The sequence below is a fragment of the Melopsittacus undulatus genome, chromosome 3 (genome assembly GCF_012275295.1).
Source record: "Melopsittacus undulatus isolate bMelUnd1 chromosome 3, bMelUnd1.mat.Z, whole genome shotgun sequence".
Classification (NCBI taxonomy): domain Eukaryota; kingdom Metazoa; phylum Chordata; class Aves; order Psittaciformes; family Psittaculidae; genus Melopsittacus; species Melopsittacus undulatus.
The window spans coordinates 69333949-69352952 of record NC_047529.1 but is presented as its reverse complement, the minus strand read 5'-3'; the positions used below and the strand labels follow the sequence as shown (position 1 = coordinate 69352952).

Genomic DNA, 19004 nt, shown 5'->3' with positions numbered 1-19004 from the left:
AAGCTCTCTGAGATAATTAGTGGGAAAAAAATTGACACTTGTTCACCTTTCTGTACTTTAGTTTACTCTGGTTAATGGGGTAAAGATAACAATCTAATGCTTACTTTGTTGCTGTTTGCTGCTTACAGTTAGAACTGCTCTTCAGCAATTTCCTTTACAAGAAAACTAGCTTTAGTAAATTTAGAGCTCATCATATGTAATTGAAAGATGTGATTAAGAGAGGAAGCATTTTTTTCTAAGACCTATTATTAACCTGACATCCTACTTTATTCTTCATATGGAGCATAACTAATCTGATGATTTCAATGTCCCTTTGACCATAATCTGCTTTGATTTGAATTTCAAAATAGCTAGTGAAAATAAATGTGTATGTATGTATCTCAGCTATCTGAAAAGGGTATAATTTTTCTCCCACAAGCACTTAAAGAGGAATTAGGGCAGCAGAAAGGTGTACACAAGTGTGTGACATGAGGTGTGTATAGTGAGAACTCTGTGGGATAGGAACAATGAGCTTTCCATGTTTGTTCATTTTGGTCTGATTGTGCTAACAGGTCAGTTTGGCATTACACAAATAATGTCATAATAATAGGAATCATGAAGCAGTAGTTATTTTCTAGTTATATTTAGATTTTTATATTTATTTATAATGACATACATTTTTGTATATATATAACACCTTCTTCAAAGCTCCCTTTTAAGTCAGATTATAGCAAAAGCACCTCTTTTCTGATCTTGTAGATCTGATAGTTTAGGAATTTGAACTGTGATATGGACAGATTTTATTTCTGACGGAGAGCATGTGACTGTTACATAAAGTGAGCATAAGGTTAATTCTCTGAGTAGATTTCAGTGCTATTCAGCTGTCACACCAGAGCTTTATGTATGCATGCAGCATGAGCTGATAGATTGAAGTATTTTTTGTATGTTCTTGTATTTAAGCATGTAATGTAAGTCTTTTTAAATTCACATTTGTGACTAATTTTGTCAATTAAATGCTGGAAGGAAACTCCCACAGGTACATCGCAGAAAAACTGACCCACAATACTGCAAATTGTCCTTTGGGAATATTCATGGTCACTTACTAAACCATGGCACTAGCATTTTTAAAGCATTTCTGGTAACTAGGTATTTCGTTAAGAGGTGGATGCATGTGCTTTTAAAACTCTTCTATTCCAATATCATGTCAATATATAGTTTGGTGGAGGTACATAAAGGCACACAGAGAAAATAATTCTTACATTTTCTTCCTAGAAATTAGGAAATTCATCCTACAAAAGGGATGGATTTTTTTTTTCAATGTTACTGATTTCTAAACAACCATCCCAAGGCAGGAAAGAACGCTCTCAGTTTGGAACTTGGCAAGAAAAAATTAATTATGTCCCTAATGACAACTCCTAAAAGGCAGACTTCTTTTTTTGTTTTAAAAAGTCATCAGTTCACCACATTTTCTTTTTGAAGTCACATTACATGTTAGTTTTAGAGCCCACAGTATTTTAAACAGAGATTCTGAGTAGATGAGGATGGGAGTTTGAAGCAAATAACTCACAGGTTTCTTACGTATCCCTTCATTACTGATTTCTAAGGACTTGTATGACAGCAGCAGTCTCCTAGGCACCTATGTTAATTAAAGTGAATACTGAGATGACACACGACAATGTTAGACTTTACAGGACCAAGAACAAGTGTTCTATGAGAAGTGAGTAATATACATATTAACACAGTTAGGGAGAACAGTGGAACACTATTGTATGATAGCTTTCAATATCATCTGTATCTTCCTACAGCTCGGAAGAATCTGACATCCATACCTTGCAGATGCAGGGACCTACGCAAGGGTCAGCATTTGCGCTGCCTTCCAGAGAGCACTTGCAGGGCAGGCATTCAGGATACCCCATATAACCCAAGGCACATCTATCGCAGCTCTCTCCTGCATAACCAATCTTGCAGTGACAGAAACCAGGCAACATATCTATGGGAAGAGGGAGAAAACATGAGACATGTTTGATTCATCATTACTACTACTATCAGATGTGTTTTAGGGTGCTCAAAACAACACCTTTGGTAGATGTAACATAATGGCACTTACTGTGGGTCAGACTACTTGACTCAGCATCCTGTCTGAGAAAGGCTAGAATAAAGCATGCAAGAATAAACCAAGCATACAGCAATCTGAATTCTGAGCTTCCAGAAATACATATATTAGAGATCTAAACTGAAATGTATCCCTACTTCCTTGCACCTAACAGTCTCTGATAAACTTCTGTTCCATTAATTCACCTAATTGCCTTTAAACATACTTTCAGAATTCATAAAGCTCCCTAGCAGTACATTCCACATTTAGCCATATGTAGTGTGAAAGAGAACAGCGCTAAACCTGTATTTATTGCCCTCTAATTCTCATATCACGGGGAACAGCAAGTACCTATTCCCTCCTCAGTTTCTTCATGTCATCTGAGTTCAATATACCTCTATTTTACCCCGTATTACATTTTTATTTCATACGCCAAAACCTCCTAAGCCTATTTAATAGCTCTTACACAGAAACTGCTTCCTATGGCTGAAAAACTCTGTTGTCCTCTTCATTGTTTCCAGTTCCAATAAATTATGTAAGGAGAACGGAGTGCATACTGTGGACTTACAAGTGGTTTCATGCTTTTTCCAGTTTCATTTTTTAAACACCAGTAATATTTCCTTAGGCTCTATTGACCTTCTTGACTACTGCTAAGCCAGCACTGAGCTGATACATCCAGTGCACAGTCCAAGGTAATTCTAAGAGTTGTTTCACAACTAGCAGTGCTTAATTCAGAAATGGCTGCAATGAATGTACAAGTAGAACTACTTTTGTCTGTGTTCTACTTTTCCTTTCATTGCTATAGAAATTCATCAGTTATTTTACTACACTGCCACTGGCTATCTTGAGATTTTTCTGAACATTTTTCAGTTCTTTCATTTTTTTCTGTGCTGAAAGATTTTGTACTTGCTAAACTGTCACCTTCCTACTCATTCCCTTTCCAGGTTAAATAGGAATATTTTCAACAGTTCATATTGATCATCACTATGAAAATGGTCCATTTAGTCTTTTAACCAAGTACTAATAAAGTGAAAGAGCCTTTCCTCCTTATTCTGTTACACTTCCTTTCATTGTCTTTGGTGAAGTATCTTGTCAAATTTTTTGAAAATCAAAATACAAGATTAATCAAATGAGCCTTTGTTCACATGTTCATTGAATCCTTCAAACAGATTCAGAAGGCACACTGTCCAATACAAAAACCCTGATCTTCAGTTTTACCTGGTTTTGCCACAGTTTAGAAATGGTATAAATCGTTCATTGTAGTTCTACTGATTTCCTTGGTACAGGAAGCAGACCTGATTTTAGTTTCCTGGAACTCTCTGCCTTTCTTTGAAAAATTGGATAAACAGGTTGTATTTATGTAATATTAATGTCAGTTTTTAAAAGTATTATAGAATCATAGAATAGTTCATAGAAAAGTTACAATCGGAAAGGACCTTAAGATCATCTAGTTCCAACCCCCATGCCATGGGCAGGGACACCTCACACTAAACCATGTCACCAAGGCTCTGTCCAACCTGGCCTTGAACACTGCCAGGGATGGAGCATTCACAACCTCCCTGGGCAATTGCATTATAAATTGCATTTAATACTTCAAGCAACTCAATTTACAACTACATCCAGAAGCCATGGATAAATACAATATATGCCTGATGAATTTTTATTCTTCATTTATCACCTTGTCTAAACCTGACACTTCTGTTTGAGACAGTTCTTCTGAATGCCCCCCATCAACAGACTCCGAAGTGGGAAATTCCCTAAACTCTCCTATTCACTGACACAAAGAATTAATCTAGCTTTTCTGCTGTGTCCTTTTGTTTCTTGAAATGTCTCATTATAACTTGATTACACCATAACTATATTTAACTCCTACTGAATTTGAATCTCTTGGAGTCTTTTTGATTCTGATTTATCTAAAGTACTTCTTAGCAACATTTAAGCACTTAGCAAGTTATTTCTTAAAATTTGTGTATGTGCCACTAAAAGCACGACTTTCCAGAATCTGTCACCATTTATGTCCTTTCCTGCTAGATATAGCTTCTGATTTTCAGGGAGGTTCTTTTTTATTGTTTAAGTAGATTATTTTTTGCTAGTTTAATTGTATCGCTTGAATCATTTTGACCTAGAGGAATTAATCTTTGAACATGTAGTCTGTAAACCCTATGTTTGCCATTAGCAATCTTGGATTTTGATTTTTAAAGGTTTTCTTGTTTTGATTAAGGTGTTTTTAGTGAGGCCTTCTCATTCCTGTAAGAATGATGAATTTGGTTGCCCTTCAAGAGGAGAGAGACTTTTAAACCAGTTCCACATACATCATTCCGAAGGTGCTTCTCTTTCTATGATTTCTCTAACTAGTTGTTTGAAGCAGCAGTCACCTACAGGAGTTTTAAATTATATCATCTGTTAATCTATACAGAGATGAAATTCAATCTGTCTTCTCTAGCCTTGTAAGGAGATCTCTTTGATCTCCTGTAGCAGATCATATTGACTGCCACTTTCTTGATCTGTCTTAATTATATACAGACTCCCAGTGCATGAAATTTCTGTGTTCCTTACTATCATGAAACCATATGCTCCATGGGTTTTGATGTTGCCGTCCAGCTGATTTTCAAATTTCTGAGTTACCCTCCCCTCAGCTAGCCATCAGTGAGGGCTCACAACACAGCAGGACTCAGGCTCTTTTGTAATCTGGGTCAGTGCATCTTAGTTGGACAACCTAGAGAGAAACTTCCGTTCCTTCCAGAGGAACATACCCTGCTGTACACCAGGGTTCAGCAGTAAAAGACACAAGCACATCTAACTCTTTAGAAATGAGCCAGTCTTATTTGAAAGTTTCAAGATCATTCTTATATTTCAAGGGTTAAGCCTCAGCAAACTCAAATTCATTTAACTATCTCAGAAGGGGACAACTTCAAAATCTATATTGTCTTCTCCATTTCCCAGTCAGTCCATTTTTTAGTTCTCCATCAAGAATCTTCCCTTCTGCTCTTTGGTTTCTCTGTAGTTAAGGAACAGAGACCAGGATTAGAAACGCCACCAGCCCAGCAATCCCCTTTCTTATACACTGTACACAATAGTGGATAACCTTCAGCCTACCATCTATCTAAAGACCTCACATTCCAGCAGAGGGAGGAAGATGTAGAGACTATTAAACATAATACATTCTTCCAGCTCTTAATGCTGGTTGATATGGTTAGTCTGTGTATTTTATTTGGCTTGATGTCTTCTTTCATTTACAGCACTTGCAAGACCTAGGCTCTCATTGTATCGCACAGTATGTAAATTCCTGTCAGAGTCCCACTGGTTATCTTTTGACCAGGCTTCTCCATTGCATAGTATGTCAACAAACTAATTATATTTCAATTGAGGGCAGATGTTTCAGATCTGTCTTTTGTTATTGTTGTAATGAACTAACATTACAGCAGAAGCACATCTTTTGCTTTGGGTCTATTATTTCATAGGCCTTGTTTGAATGGGGCTTCATTTGTTGAAGCTGTTATTCCCTGCTTTCTACTTGGATACTATCAGTTTCTGTCCTACCTTTGAGTATACAGAGGCTTTGAAAGTTCATCCTAGAGGGATGGGTCATCTTGAAATATGAGTTTTATTAAGCAGTTTTCTCTCAGCCTACCAGTCTTTCAAAACTGCATAAAAATAAATGCTTGCAAAAGCATGTACCAGACCCTTGAAAATACCTTCAGTCCCAGGACTGGCCTCTGCCATTTTCATTCCTGTTCAACTGTGCATAAATACCAAAAATTATCTCATGGAAGTCAGTGACCCCACTTTGCTGAGCAAGATACTATGAAGCTTGAATAAAGAGTGAAATGTTTGGACCTTGTTTATCCTAAAATATCTGAGACAGTTTTTCAGCAAAAATACAAATCTGTCATTGGAATTATATTATACATAAGGAGGCAATAGGGAAAAACTTCACTGTGTGATAGCATGCAGTGAAGACTGAGTCACAAACCTGCCATTACCATACCTCACAGATCTTGCAGGAGTTTAAAAGCCAAGTAAAACAGCTATTCGTTAAAAATTAGCCACTACAGCTTGAAATAAGAGTACTGATTCACTGAGAAAGCCTAATTACTGGAGCATAGAGTAGTTCTGAATGTTTCACATTCCCTTCTGTAAGGACAATTGCAGGTGATCACAATAACAGAGATGGTCAATTTCTCCTATTATTAGGATTGTCAGTGGACAAGTTCAGTTTTAAAATGATTGTCTAAAGATATTTTCATCAGTTTATATTATCAATACCACAGTTCACAAACATACTATGATTTAAGTTTCTGGCTCTATCTTTTCTGTATTACCCATGACCATATTTATCGTTGCTATGAAAGAATATTTGAGAAGCATTCTTGAATTGTCAAACCCCCAGATTTACTATACAAACTATAATACTAATATTTCACTTCAGAATGCTGAGTGAAACATGTGAGGACAAAGTTACACTAAAATGATCAAAATCAAAATTTTACACAATACACTAAAATATTTCTATTTCTTCTGAAACAATGTCTGGTAAATTGTGAAGTTATTCCTTCATGCCCTTCTTTTATCTAGTGAAACATGATGATAACTACAGGATGCAGTCATTTAAATCCTCTTATTGCACATCATCAGTGTAAAAGTTATTATGGTATTTGCTACAATTTTCCATTTTAATTGTTAGCTTACCTACAGTATTCAAGCATACAGAGAACGTACAGCCTCCAGCTTTATTTTCCTTGAGAACTGTTCACGGTGACTTTATATCCCCAGTGGTTTTCTTTATTATCATATTTCTATTTTAGTTTAAGGTTTTTATTCTTCCTGACTCGTTTGCTTACCAGACATTTAAGAAGCATATTCCCACACTACATCAAGCAAACCAGTTTTCCTTAAACAATCAGCCATCAAACATTAAGATGCATTTCAGCATAATCTGAACTGGATTCATTCTGGTTCACAGCTGAACAGATAGATTCCTTCAGACAGATCATTCTTTCTAGTCTTTCCTTTATGAAGGCTCCCCAGTGTTTCAAACCCAGATGCAGCCCAGGGTGAAGAGTCTACAGTAAAAAGAATTTTATCCAGGTAGTGAATATAAATTTGAGGTGAAAAAGAAAAAAATAAAAAACAAAAAACACAGTAAAAAGTGATCTGCTTTCAGGATAGTTTTGTGGTAAAAAATATATCCAGACCTGCTCTTAACTCTAACACAACCTCTTTCATTGCTACAAAAATCTTGAAAGACCTATTAAAAAGGCTTCTTCTTTCAACTAGCATAATTGTGCCTTTTCTGTTGCATAAGATGTCAGTCTTATTCAATGCAATGAATAAGAGTGATGACAGTCACACATCTAGCCTGCTGGTCCAAACACTGTAATCAAGAAATGTAATGCAAGAAGCAAACAGTTTTCCTAATGTGCTGGAACCTTAGTACAACAAATAATAAAGTAAATAAATAGAAAGAACATGGAACAAAGAATAGGACCACTGTAGGCAGAATGTCTACAAAGCCTAGTTATGTGTAGAGCTAGCTTAGTTTTGCTCTTGTGGCCTTAAAACAGGCAAACAAGATATATAACTATTCTCTGGCCACAGTCTAGACAGTGTAAACTGCCCACTTCTAACTGGACTCTCAGGAGTGGGCAGGACACAGACAACTGATTTCAGGAATGAATGCATGGACTACTTTGGGGAGGGAATTCTGTATATGATGGCTGTTACTTAAATAACAGTTGTTGACCTTGTCATATAGAAGTAGTTTAAACACACAGAATAGCCTGTACAGCAAATATGCTGGAAAGGTGAGACATCAATGGGTTTAAAGAGCAATAAAGAAAAAAAAAATTACTTCATGCGTTGCAAACAGCAGTTTCAACAGTGATTAAGAACATTCTAATATGCTCAAAAGCAACAGGCCTCTGACCAACTGCAGCTGAGTTAAGTTTCAGGAAGATCAGCAGAAACTGTTTACAGTCAAGACAGAAATTGATGAGAGTTTTAATTTCATGAAGAGAACAAAAGAACTCTCTGGTTCTCAGGACTGGAGGAACTGCTAAGATATGAAACTTGTTTGAATGCCTGCGGCTAGATGAGCAGAACAGGCTGCTTGCCAATAAAAGGAGGCAAAACAGAACTAATCTTATTTTGGATATGTTATCTTTAAGGTGGCAGCATGACACATTTCTCAATTTATTAGAAAAATGCAGTTAATGATCTTTAGATTTAGATGGATGGAGTAGATGTCCAAAGAGAATCTTTATTCTCTTCCTAGAGAGGTCCAGAAAAAGAGGCAAGATAATATCAGAAAGAAAGACCAGAGGATTAAAAAGGCAGAACGAGATACAGGAAGCAAGGTGTTAAAGTACAGTGCCACCCATATTCAGAACATGTAAGCAGATTTAGAAAGCAACTGTGAGATGGTTTAGATCTGTGCAATACTGAGAGGCAAGAGTAAGACACTGAGAGTTTCTAATCACACTATCACTGACAACCAAGCAAGATGGAATAGATCTTTCTGCTTCCCTCTTCCCATGAGAGAAGAGCTGACAGCCTATTAACTACCCTTCAGCTTCCAGGTCCCTGCAGAATGACCCAGCAGCAGTGGCCAGCACAGAAGGTGTGAATAGAAAGACTGCAGCAATAACAGACAAGAACTGAGAGAGCAAGCAGCTGCTTAAAGCACAAGTGGGGCATTCATTTTCTTTTAATTAATCATTCTTGCATATCAAAATCATAGGCTCAGTATTTTACAAAAGCACTGAATGTCAGTAAAGGCAAATGATTGAATAAAAGCTGTCCTGTTTCATAGCGTGAGAGGTTTCTTTGTTGTATTAAGTCTGTCATCTCTAACCTGTACACTCTCACCCACAGATTTGACACAGGCACCGCACAGTCCTGTGGGCTTTTTCCAACTTTGGGCAGCCTCTGTGAGAAGATGGAGCTTCTCTTTGCCTGACACCGCCAGCTCCAATGGAGAGGGGCACAGCTGAGCCCCTTGGCCAGATAGATCAGAGAAGGTCAGTGGAGAAGGAAGAGGAGGTGTTTCAGACACAGGAGCAGAGATTTCCCTCTAGCCCCTGGATGAGACCATGGTGGAGCACGCTGACACACTGCAGTCCGTAGAAGACCCCATGAAGGAACAGGTGGGTATTTCCTGAAGGCACTAAGTCACATGGAGAACACATGGTTGAGCATATTTTTTTGCTGAAGGGCAGCAGCCCATGGGAAGGACCCATGATGGAGATGGGGAAAGGTAATAGAAGAAAGGAGTATTAGAGAGGAACTGCTATGACCACAACCCCCATTCTCCATCACCCTGCACCATTTGTGGAAGGTAGGAGGAGGCAGAGGTGTTTGGAATGAAGGAGTGAGGTTGAGCCCGGAAGGGGGTTAGGGTTAGGGTTAGGGAATGGGGAGGGGTTTTTTAATTGTTGCCTTTGTTTATCACTATCTAAATCTATTTAAATTGGCAACATGTTAAATTAATTATCCTTAAATCAATTCTGTTTTGCCCAAGATGGTCACTGATAAGCAAACTCCTGGTCTTTACCTTGATCCATGAGCAGTTTCATGTTACTATCTTCCCTGTTCTGCTGAAAAGGGCAGTGAGAGAGTGGCTGGGTGGGCAGCTGCAGCTGGCCAAGGTCAACCCACAATATATACCACTGTGACAGTAATCTGTATCATTTTATTGAACTGATGTAATCAGTACATGGCTATTACAGTAGATTTTACACCTCTGGGCTACCTCTGCTATGCTGCTTTTATGTTCCATTGATCTTTATTTCAAAAAAGATGGCTACAACATCTTGTCAATAGGTTTGTAATTAGTCCAATTAAAACACCTCTTAAGAACTGACCTTGAGCGTTGTATTTATTTTCCTACAATATTTTCAGATGTTTGCCAACAAAAATAAAAAACCCCACAAAAAACAAAACCAAAACAAATAAATAAAAAAAACCCACAACCCCCCCCAAAACTTAAAAATATGGCAATCTATTTTTTCCAGAGCACAAGGAACCAGCTTATTCTCTGTTTGAAGATAGCATTTACAGGCCTATGGTAAACAGCTTGCAATCCTACAATAATAATATAGATCAAATACAAATATGACACTTTTCCAGCAGATTTCTTTCTAGGTTTCAAATGGAAACATGCTTATAGAGGAAAAGATTAAAATGTTATGGTTGTACTAGTTTTAATCTCTGCTGTAAAAGAAGAAAGCTATTTAAAGCCAAAATTCTCTAATATATTCCACATGGAATACCCTTCCAAATGTACCCAAGTTTGCTAGCCTGAAAGAAGCCTCAGAAAATACAGGATTTTTTTTTTTCTGTAAGAGATATCACAAATATTGTTCAGGTTTTCTTTCACACTTCTTAATTTCATCTTTAGTATCACTATCTTTGGGCATCTTACCTCCTTCTGCATGTTTCTCATCTTTGACACAGGTATCATGTAAAGACCCATTTGGATCACAGGAACATGGCTGGCACGGATCTGGGCTATCTGGCAATACCTATAAAAATAAAGAGAATACAAAACAAAATTTTACCTTTAATAATTGGAAAATGTTACTTATTTCATAAACAAAACATAGAAGAGAACGACTTCTGTGTAGGTAGCTTGCACTTTAACAACAACAAGATGGTTGCAAACTTAGCTCAGTTGTGCAAGGAGGTTTAGATTGGATATCAGAAAAAAAAAACATCAAAAGGGTTGTCAAGCACTGGAACAGGCTGCACAGGGAAGTGGTTCAGTCACTATCCCTGGAGATATTTGAAAGATGTGAGATGTGGTGCATAGAGACAAGGCTTAGTGGTGAACTTGTCAGTGTTAGGTTAATGGATAGACTTGATGATCTTACAGATCCTTTCCAACCTGAATGATACTATTATTTTATTATTAGTTATTAGTCTAATATTTATTAGTCTATTATTCTATTAAAAGTTACATGTTGGGTTTTATCTAGAAACATGTAAGTAATTTAGATATAAATATGTTTTCAACTAAAATAAACAGATGCAGAGATAATACCAGACCCCTGTATAATTAAAATCTATAACTGTAGGGAAGTACACTTTAAGCATTCACTACCTAAAGTAATACTGACAAAAAGTTCAACTGTTCTGGTAAACATGATTAAAAAGCTAACTGAAGTTAGTCAGTAACTGAACAAAACTGGAACATTAGACAATGGAACAATTTCCTTCTGTTCTTGAAAAATGTTACCTCAAACAAACTTACACCTAGGTCTAATATCACACTGGGAATATGAACTGAAAGTTCGGCATGAACTAGCTATATACACACAGTATAGATACCCTATGCACACACACATATAAAAAATCCCTATTAGTTCGATGATAGATCAAATCAGAGGAGAAAATCAAGTGTGTGCCCTGCTGAAGAGCTTTCTCAAGCTCTAAAGCTAGTATCTGTATATTGGGGAGAACGTCATTATTATTATCTGCTGATGTTTTCTGGTTTTGAGGATTGAAAACCTATCATACTAAAGGCCATGATTTACTCAACTGAAACTATATAAAGCATCAGGAATTCAAGCACACACCAATAGTGTAACTGTCTAAAGCACAGCACAGCCCATACTGGCAATACAACCTAATGTAAGATTCATCTTCTGACAGCTTCAACTTAGATGAAAATACAGCTTTATATGATGAAACACAAAAAATAATTCCCATTGAACTGAAAATGAAAATCAAAATTCATGAGACACTACAGGATTTCAATGGTTATTAATTCTAATATATTTAAAAAATAAAAATTACAGTCTCTCTTTCTCCAGTATCAAATATAGCAATATTTCTTTGATCTCTGATAACAAATCTTCAAATTCAAAACTGAAGCAAAATCTCTGTTTGCAGGATCACATCCTCTTTTAAATTAAATTAAATTGAAATACTAGCTGGGGGCCCTGACCTCAGGTGCATTCCTTCATATAAACACAATTCAATTCCCAATTTTTACGTGCATTAACTTCATAGATTTCCAGCTATGAAAAGTAACTCCTACTTTATCATAATTAGAAGTTAACCTTCATAAAATGGCAGCCCAAACTGTGTCATCCCTTTTTAATAACTCCCCTGCTGAAGTGATGGTTTCAACATGGAGCTTTACAGTGATGTGACAACAGAACATGCGTTTACCCCTTTAGGTCTGAAGTAACCATCGATGCAGGTCTCGCAGTTTATTCCACCAGTGTAGCTGGTACAATTCACACACACTCCGCCCCCAGTGTATTCTCCATGGACATTCAAACTCTGATTTCTGTCTGCAACATCCTGATCATAGTAACACTCCTCAGTCTTCCCATGACAGTTGCATGCTAAAGAGAAGGAACTGTGTTAGTGAATACTTTCTGGTGGGTGATGGCATGCTGTTACTAAGGTATTAAAAAAGTCTTTCAACATTCTATCAGAGGTGCTGCACATATTGTAACTGAGAGGACATCCAAGCATTAATTTGCTACTTTGGCTGTGAAAAATACTGTGCTTCCATCACAAACATAGCCTGGAATTCTGTATACTGGGGTTTTTTCCCTCGGTATTTTGTCTGGGAGAGTATGGAATTTGACAGATATAGCTCATTTTGTTTTACCGGTTTGGTTTTGGGTTTTTTTTTGCTTAAAACTTGTGGCTGCATACGCAAATAGTTCATGAAAGAGTTGGCTAATTTAAAACAAAATAGGCATTATAAGGAAAGCAACAGAAAGGTATGAGCAAATTCAAATAATTTCCATGAAAGCTTTCCACAGGAACTGGGTCAGAACAAAAGGATTTCCAATCTTAAAATTTCTTAGAACTTCAGATTTGAACTCTTAGGCTTCAGGTCCACATGCAGGAGAGCTAATGTAATAATCTGTTGCTGAAAAAATGAGGTAGCTCTCTCTCTCCCCCTCCCTGTAGTATTAAATCATTCATTTCCACATAAAGAGAAATTCAAAGCTTGTCAACATTGTAGGGAGTCATCCTCCTCACATCTGAACCAGATCCCAGGGAACTGTTTCCACCACGAAAGTACAACAATTCACTGAGGGTTGAACAGGGCTTAAGAAGTGTCTCTCAAAAATTAAACATGAAAATAAATGTATCCTGATTTCAGTACAGAAAGCATTCCCAGGGCAGACATGGCCCCTACTGAAACAAGACCCCTTTTATCAAAGTTTACGGGATACGAATAAGCAATTACTACTTTTAATATGGGGATATCTGCTTCTTTTTATTTATTTTTAACCATTCATTGCAAAACTATAGCTGCAATCCTACAACTGAATAAATACTTACATGTAATGGAGTGCTAGACTTTATTATGTTTAGAAATATAACTGGCATGTGACCCTTGGAAATAAGATGTTAAAGTTCAATTATAACTGTTCTTACCACAGTAAAGATGAAAATTAAGTTCCCACCCTGTGGGAAGGTGATATTCCCAGGCATGTTTTCATTCCATGTTGGAAAACTAGATACACTGTTTTTTCCATTAAAAAAATGAGAAACTCAAACTGGATTTTGACCATGCAGAAATACTTTGTTTAAGCAAGACTGGACATTATAACATATAAAATTCTCACTTATATGAAAACCATGCTGTTAAATTTGGTATTATCAATCCTGTTATCAAAACCACCATAATGATAAAAATTACACAAATCAAAATGATTTTTATACAGTATTCCACCAGTATCAGCATGTTACAAGAAAATATTCTGAGTTCAATAAAAGCATGACTCTACATGTAATTTTTCTGTTAACTCTTTTGAGCCAGTCCAAATAAATGAATAACATCACATCAAATTTTATCCATAAACCAATGTGATCAGAAATAAAGTTAATTACAAAATCATGTAGAACCAAATTTCAGTTTTCACCAGCAGTTGCAGTAAACTTTCTCTTCTGTACTGCTTTTAACTTACGTTCACATTCATGCTTAACCAGGAAAGTGCCAGCATGCCAAGGCTTTTGATTGAAACCAGGACAACAGTGATCACATGTTTCTCCACACGTGTTATGCTCACACTGACAGATGGATTTCTAATTCAAAAGAAAAACAAATATTTATACAATGTGATGATTTGAAGAATCTGTCCATGTACATAATCTGCATTCCAGTTCAAATTATGAAAACATTAACATTAGGAATGGCTATACTTTGTAATTCCTCTGTTTATTCATTATAACTCATTTATGTATCCTGCATTCAACAAGTGAGAGACAAAAGAGTGTGTTTGATTTCTATAGTTCTATTTTAAGAAAATAGCCACGATGCAAAAGATGACAGTTGGCCAGAGAACCTAAGGAGAATTTAAGAATTTAGGAGAATCTAATTGCAACTGGCTGAAGAAAGGACGGAATAATGAAAGTTGCCCAATACAGCAAATAAGCCAAAGTGCTGGTAGCCCTCAAATAGAGCTTCCATTACAGGAAATCTGATAGCTACCTTACACTAGAAGTGAGCCATTCTCCACCCTTTTCTTAGATGCAGCAATCTTGCACAGAGTGAAATCAATTCTACTGGATGATCCAATAAAAACTGGCTTTTCTTTAAACTTTAGCATTATTTTTTATTGCATGAGTCAACTCATCATATAATCTTCTAACTGAATAACTAACTCTATGTGCAGGACAGCAGCAGTTTGAAAACCAATAACAGATGAGAGCAGGACCCTCCATTCCTCGGCAGATCACCTTAGCCCCAGCACAAAAATACTGCTGTAAAGAATACCCAAACTCTCTGAGCCACAGAAGCAGCCTGGAAACGATAAAAGAAACCATAGTTTGGAGACACGAGGAGCAATAGTTCAGTGGAGGGGTCCCTGTGGTGCCACTCAAGGTAGAAACAGCAAGCTAACCTGGACAAATTCTATGGCCCACAGGACAAAGCCTCAGTCTTGCAAAACAATTTAAGGAATGCTTCAGAAAAGTAAGGCAGTAAATTCAAGCAAGTTTACTTTTTGCAATACTAGGGGAAAGATCTATTATGCTAACAATTACAGCCATGTTTATTGGGAGGTGTCCCTGCCCATGGCAGGGAGGTTGGCACTAGATGATCTTAAGGTCCTTTCCATCCCTAAGTATTCTATGATTCTATGACATTTATAAGCCAAAGCCCACCTAGTTTGCTATGGCTCAGTCTAAAGAGTGTATCCCTGAAGAGCTAAAGCAAATACTCCAGATCTCTTATGGTTTGAGTTGTTTCCCTTATGCTATTTTTTATACCAGTCAGACAACAAATGCATATATATTATCCTGCAAAACAAGACACCACACTTGCCAGAATGTATTTGATTTATCTAGTAGCCAAATATCCGAACTCAATTATGTATTCATTACAATAACAGCACTTATTTTCTAATGGAGGACCAATTCTAACAGATGGCACTGAAGCAATGATGCAGTTCAATAACTAAGGCCATCTGAAACAATAGTTCAACACTTGCCATAGACATCATCAAAGATTAGATATATTAAACAACAGAGTTTCTAAAATTTTCACAAGGATCCATGGAAACTGCTTAGAATTGTAAATGCATTCTCTGTAAGATTTCTTCCACTTGTTTAGGGTTTTTTATCAGCTCCTACACAATGGCTTAATGTCATAAATAAACAAGATTTTCTGCTAAATCTTACAAAGCTCCTACTTAAGTGAATAGCAAGTGAAGAGATCCCACGTTGTGGCACTTTAGTAGTACTAGTAGATTGGAAATTCTGTGTAAGTAGTAATGTGTGCATAGATTTAGACTGTCAGAAACAAATTACGTTTCTATATTTCAATTTCATTGGTTATGTGTTTTCTAATGGCACAAAAAGAAAGCTGTAAGTTGAAAGACATTATAAACAGCTCATGACTTTCTAGACTAGCTTAACTGATTACTCAATTAACATTTCCTGCATAGTAAATGCAGCATTATATAGCCATCATTTGTTTGCAAGTATCGATTAAACACTTGACAGTCAATTAAAAAAGACCCTGATTAATATCAAGAAGAAAGACTGACTGTTAGTGCTCATCTCTACAGCTACATAACATAACCCAAATTTCTGTTGTTCATAGGAAACTTTCAATATGGACTAAATTATCTGAAATCTACTCTTTCAGTAAAAGCCTCCACTGACATTCTATGAATGGCTATTATTCTGGTTGCCAGCACTGTTTCATCCTGAGAAGGCTGCATGGAGACCTCATAGCAGCCCCTGAAAGGGGCCTAGAGGGATGCTGGTAAGGGACTCTTCATTAGGGACTGTAGTGACAGGACAAGGGGTAATGGGTTAAAACTAAAACAGCAGAGGTTTAGATTGGATATAAGGAAGAAATTCTTTACTGTTAGGGTGGTGAGGTACTGGAATGGGTTGCCCAGGGAGGTAGTGAATGCTCCATCCCTGGCAGTGTCCAAGGCCAGGTTGGATGAAGCCTTGGGTGATATGGTTTAGTGTGAGGTGTCCCTGCCCATGGCAGAGGGGTTAGAACGAGATGATCTTAAGGTCCTTTCCAACTCTAACTATTCTATGGTTCTATGATTCTATGACACTGCTTCTGACTGTTCTAGGTGAAGAACAGACTTAAATTCACAGAACTCTGAGGAGTATGAAGATCTTTCTCTCATGTTCCACCCTATGAATAAGGCACATCATAAGGCACATTAAAAGAAGAAAAAAAGAAAAAAAAATAGAAAGAAAATTGAAAAATACATACATTGGTCGCTGGATCCAGTGGACAAGCCTTCGCATGGCCTGAACATATACACATGCCTCCAACAGAGATATCTTTTATAGAATAGTAATACTGCAAGAGAAAGCAAAAATTGAATTGCTAAGTGGATTGTAAAATGCAGGTGCCAAACAACAGAATTCATTTCTGGTGACAAAACTGTCAGATCCTGTTTTATTTCTTTTTGATCTATTACAAATATAGCAGAAAATGTAATCCAAGCCACTTCTTGATCAACAGATTCAGGCTTTGTGAAAGAAAGTGTATAAATTGGCACGGTTCCATTTGTTTGAAGTCACAAGAGCCATGTCAATTTATACACAGCATACACCAAACATGAGAATAGGAAAAGGCTATATGCACACCAGATAATGAAAAGTCAAATGCTATCAAATTTACTTTCTTCAGAAACATGAAAAGGAAAAGGCATGATGATGGGGAGAAGAGGAAGGTTAGAAAAAAAACTAAGAATGAAAGACCTTTGTTCACCTCAGCTGGGTCTTACTTGGGTATTCACTGGACTGTGGAAAGAACAGTTTTTCTCAATTGGCCTTTTGAATGAGTATGGAATAATCTTCATTACTGAAACTGAAATAACATTTGAAGTATTGTTCTGCCATTTAACCATTTCTGATTCTTCTTTGGTGGGGATTAATAGCCATTACCAGAAAGAAGGATGGAAAGATATTTATAATCATGCATTATAACATCTGCAGAAAGTGTATCTCACATGCCATCTTGTCTATTTTCATCTGTTTTGGCTAGGGTCCTGTAATGTCTTAACAACTGGCTAATCAAAACAAACATAGGCTGTTTGCAAATTTTGCTGGTTCTGTGTTCAACTTCTTTTTCAAATCATCAATACATCAAACAAACAAGAACTTGTATAAAGTCTTCTACCATATCGAAAATGTATCATTTGTGGCTATCCTGTTTCCCATTTTGTGGGATAGTGGCTTGCCTAATGTTTTCTATGGGGAAAGCCAGATGAGGATGGCAAGTTTCAGTTGCTCCTTGTTCCTCTGAGGACAGATTCATGGAGGAATATCATACAAAAGTTACAGTTCTTTGTTAGTCTGAGAAACTAATCTCTGCTAAACTAAATCAGGATGATTAGTGGATCACCCTGAACTAGGTTTTCATGAGTATACAGTGATTTTTGAAGTGTGAATTCAATTTTGTGTTTCTGTTCACCTAGAATCAGGCTATTAGATGTGGTAAATGTGCCCTCTTACATAAACACAGTTTCCATGATTAGGGAAGCTCCAATAACTGCACTCAACTAGCAGAGTTTCCAGGTTTGTAACACAAAACAGAACGGCACATTCCAAACTTTCAGAAACAGCCAGCACTCTATGTATTTAGCAGAACAAATGGAAACTAGAAACCGGGAACAGAAGCAATTTTTCTTTGCAGCTTTCCCTCATTAATAAATCGTATTAACTAAAGCCAAGAATAGCTATACTTCCCTTTCATAACAGGACTTACTGTAGTGGTACCCTAAACTTTCCAAAAGAAAAATAACATGACCAACAGAAAGAGGAAGTGAACAGAAAGAAAAAAATGCCGAAAGGTATACATCCCCCAAAGCACCTTTTAAGTTGCTTTGTAGAAAAATCAGAGGGAAACATGCAATGTTTGAGCAGCAGGAAAATGAGTAAATGTGGCATAGGAAGAAAGTACAGATTGCAGAAAGAAGAAGGAACAGTGGGAGAAGACCAGGATATGTTGTAAGTTTGAGTGCTGCGTTCATTCTTTTAAGATAAAGCACAGTGTAAATTTTTTCCTGTTAGCCACAATTATATAATAATGCTAAAAATGTTGCATGCAGGTCTGACTACTACTTACAGTACCACTAGTCGAAAACAAGCGTTCAACATTAAAGGTAGCTAAAGACTGAGCAGCTGAAGAGGCAAGAGAACATCATCTAACAGCAACCAGTTGCCAATTACCTACATCCAAATATTTGCAGCCAAAGGAGTTGTGTGCTTATGTTAGTAAGCATGTTATACATGTCAGTAACACCATTAGGCAGAAAAAATAAAATTGTTGCTTCTGCTATAGAGAAGGTAACAAAATACTGTGAAGGAGGAATCCTCTAACACCAGGATTTTGACAGATAACAACACGTATTCATCATCTCCCAAGATTTCCCATGGCAAACAAAGGCAGGTACAGCATTTATAAGTGTAAGAGAACTTC

At 36.9% G+C, this 19004-nt stretch overlaps 1 protein-coding gene across 1 annotated transcript in view; it reads right to left on the bottom strand.

The window, feature by feature from the left end:
* LAMA2 (laminin subunit alpha 2) overlaps nucleotides 1-19004 on the bottom strand; it is a 361887-nt gene that overhangs the window by 204716 nt on the left and 138167 nt on the right. The window contains exons 6-10 of the mRNA XM_031054109.2: nucleotides 16788-16877; nucleotides 14011-14128; nucleotides 12245-12423; nucleotides 10494-10593; nucleotides 1809-1969 (exon numbers count right to left, since the gene is read on the bottom strand). Of these exons, the coding sequence (XP_030909969.2) occupies nucleotides 1809-1969; nucleotides 10494-10593; nucleotides 12245-12423; nucleotides 14011-14128; nucleotides 16788-16877 (648 nt within the window). The remainder of the gene's footprint in view (nucleotides 1-1808; nucleotides 1970-10493; nucleotides 10594-12244; nucleotides 12424-14010; nucleotides 14129-16787; nucleotides 16878-19004) is intronic.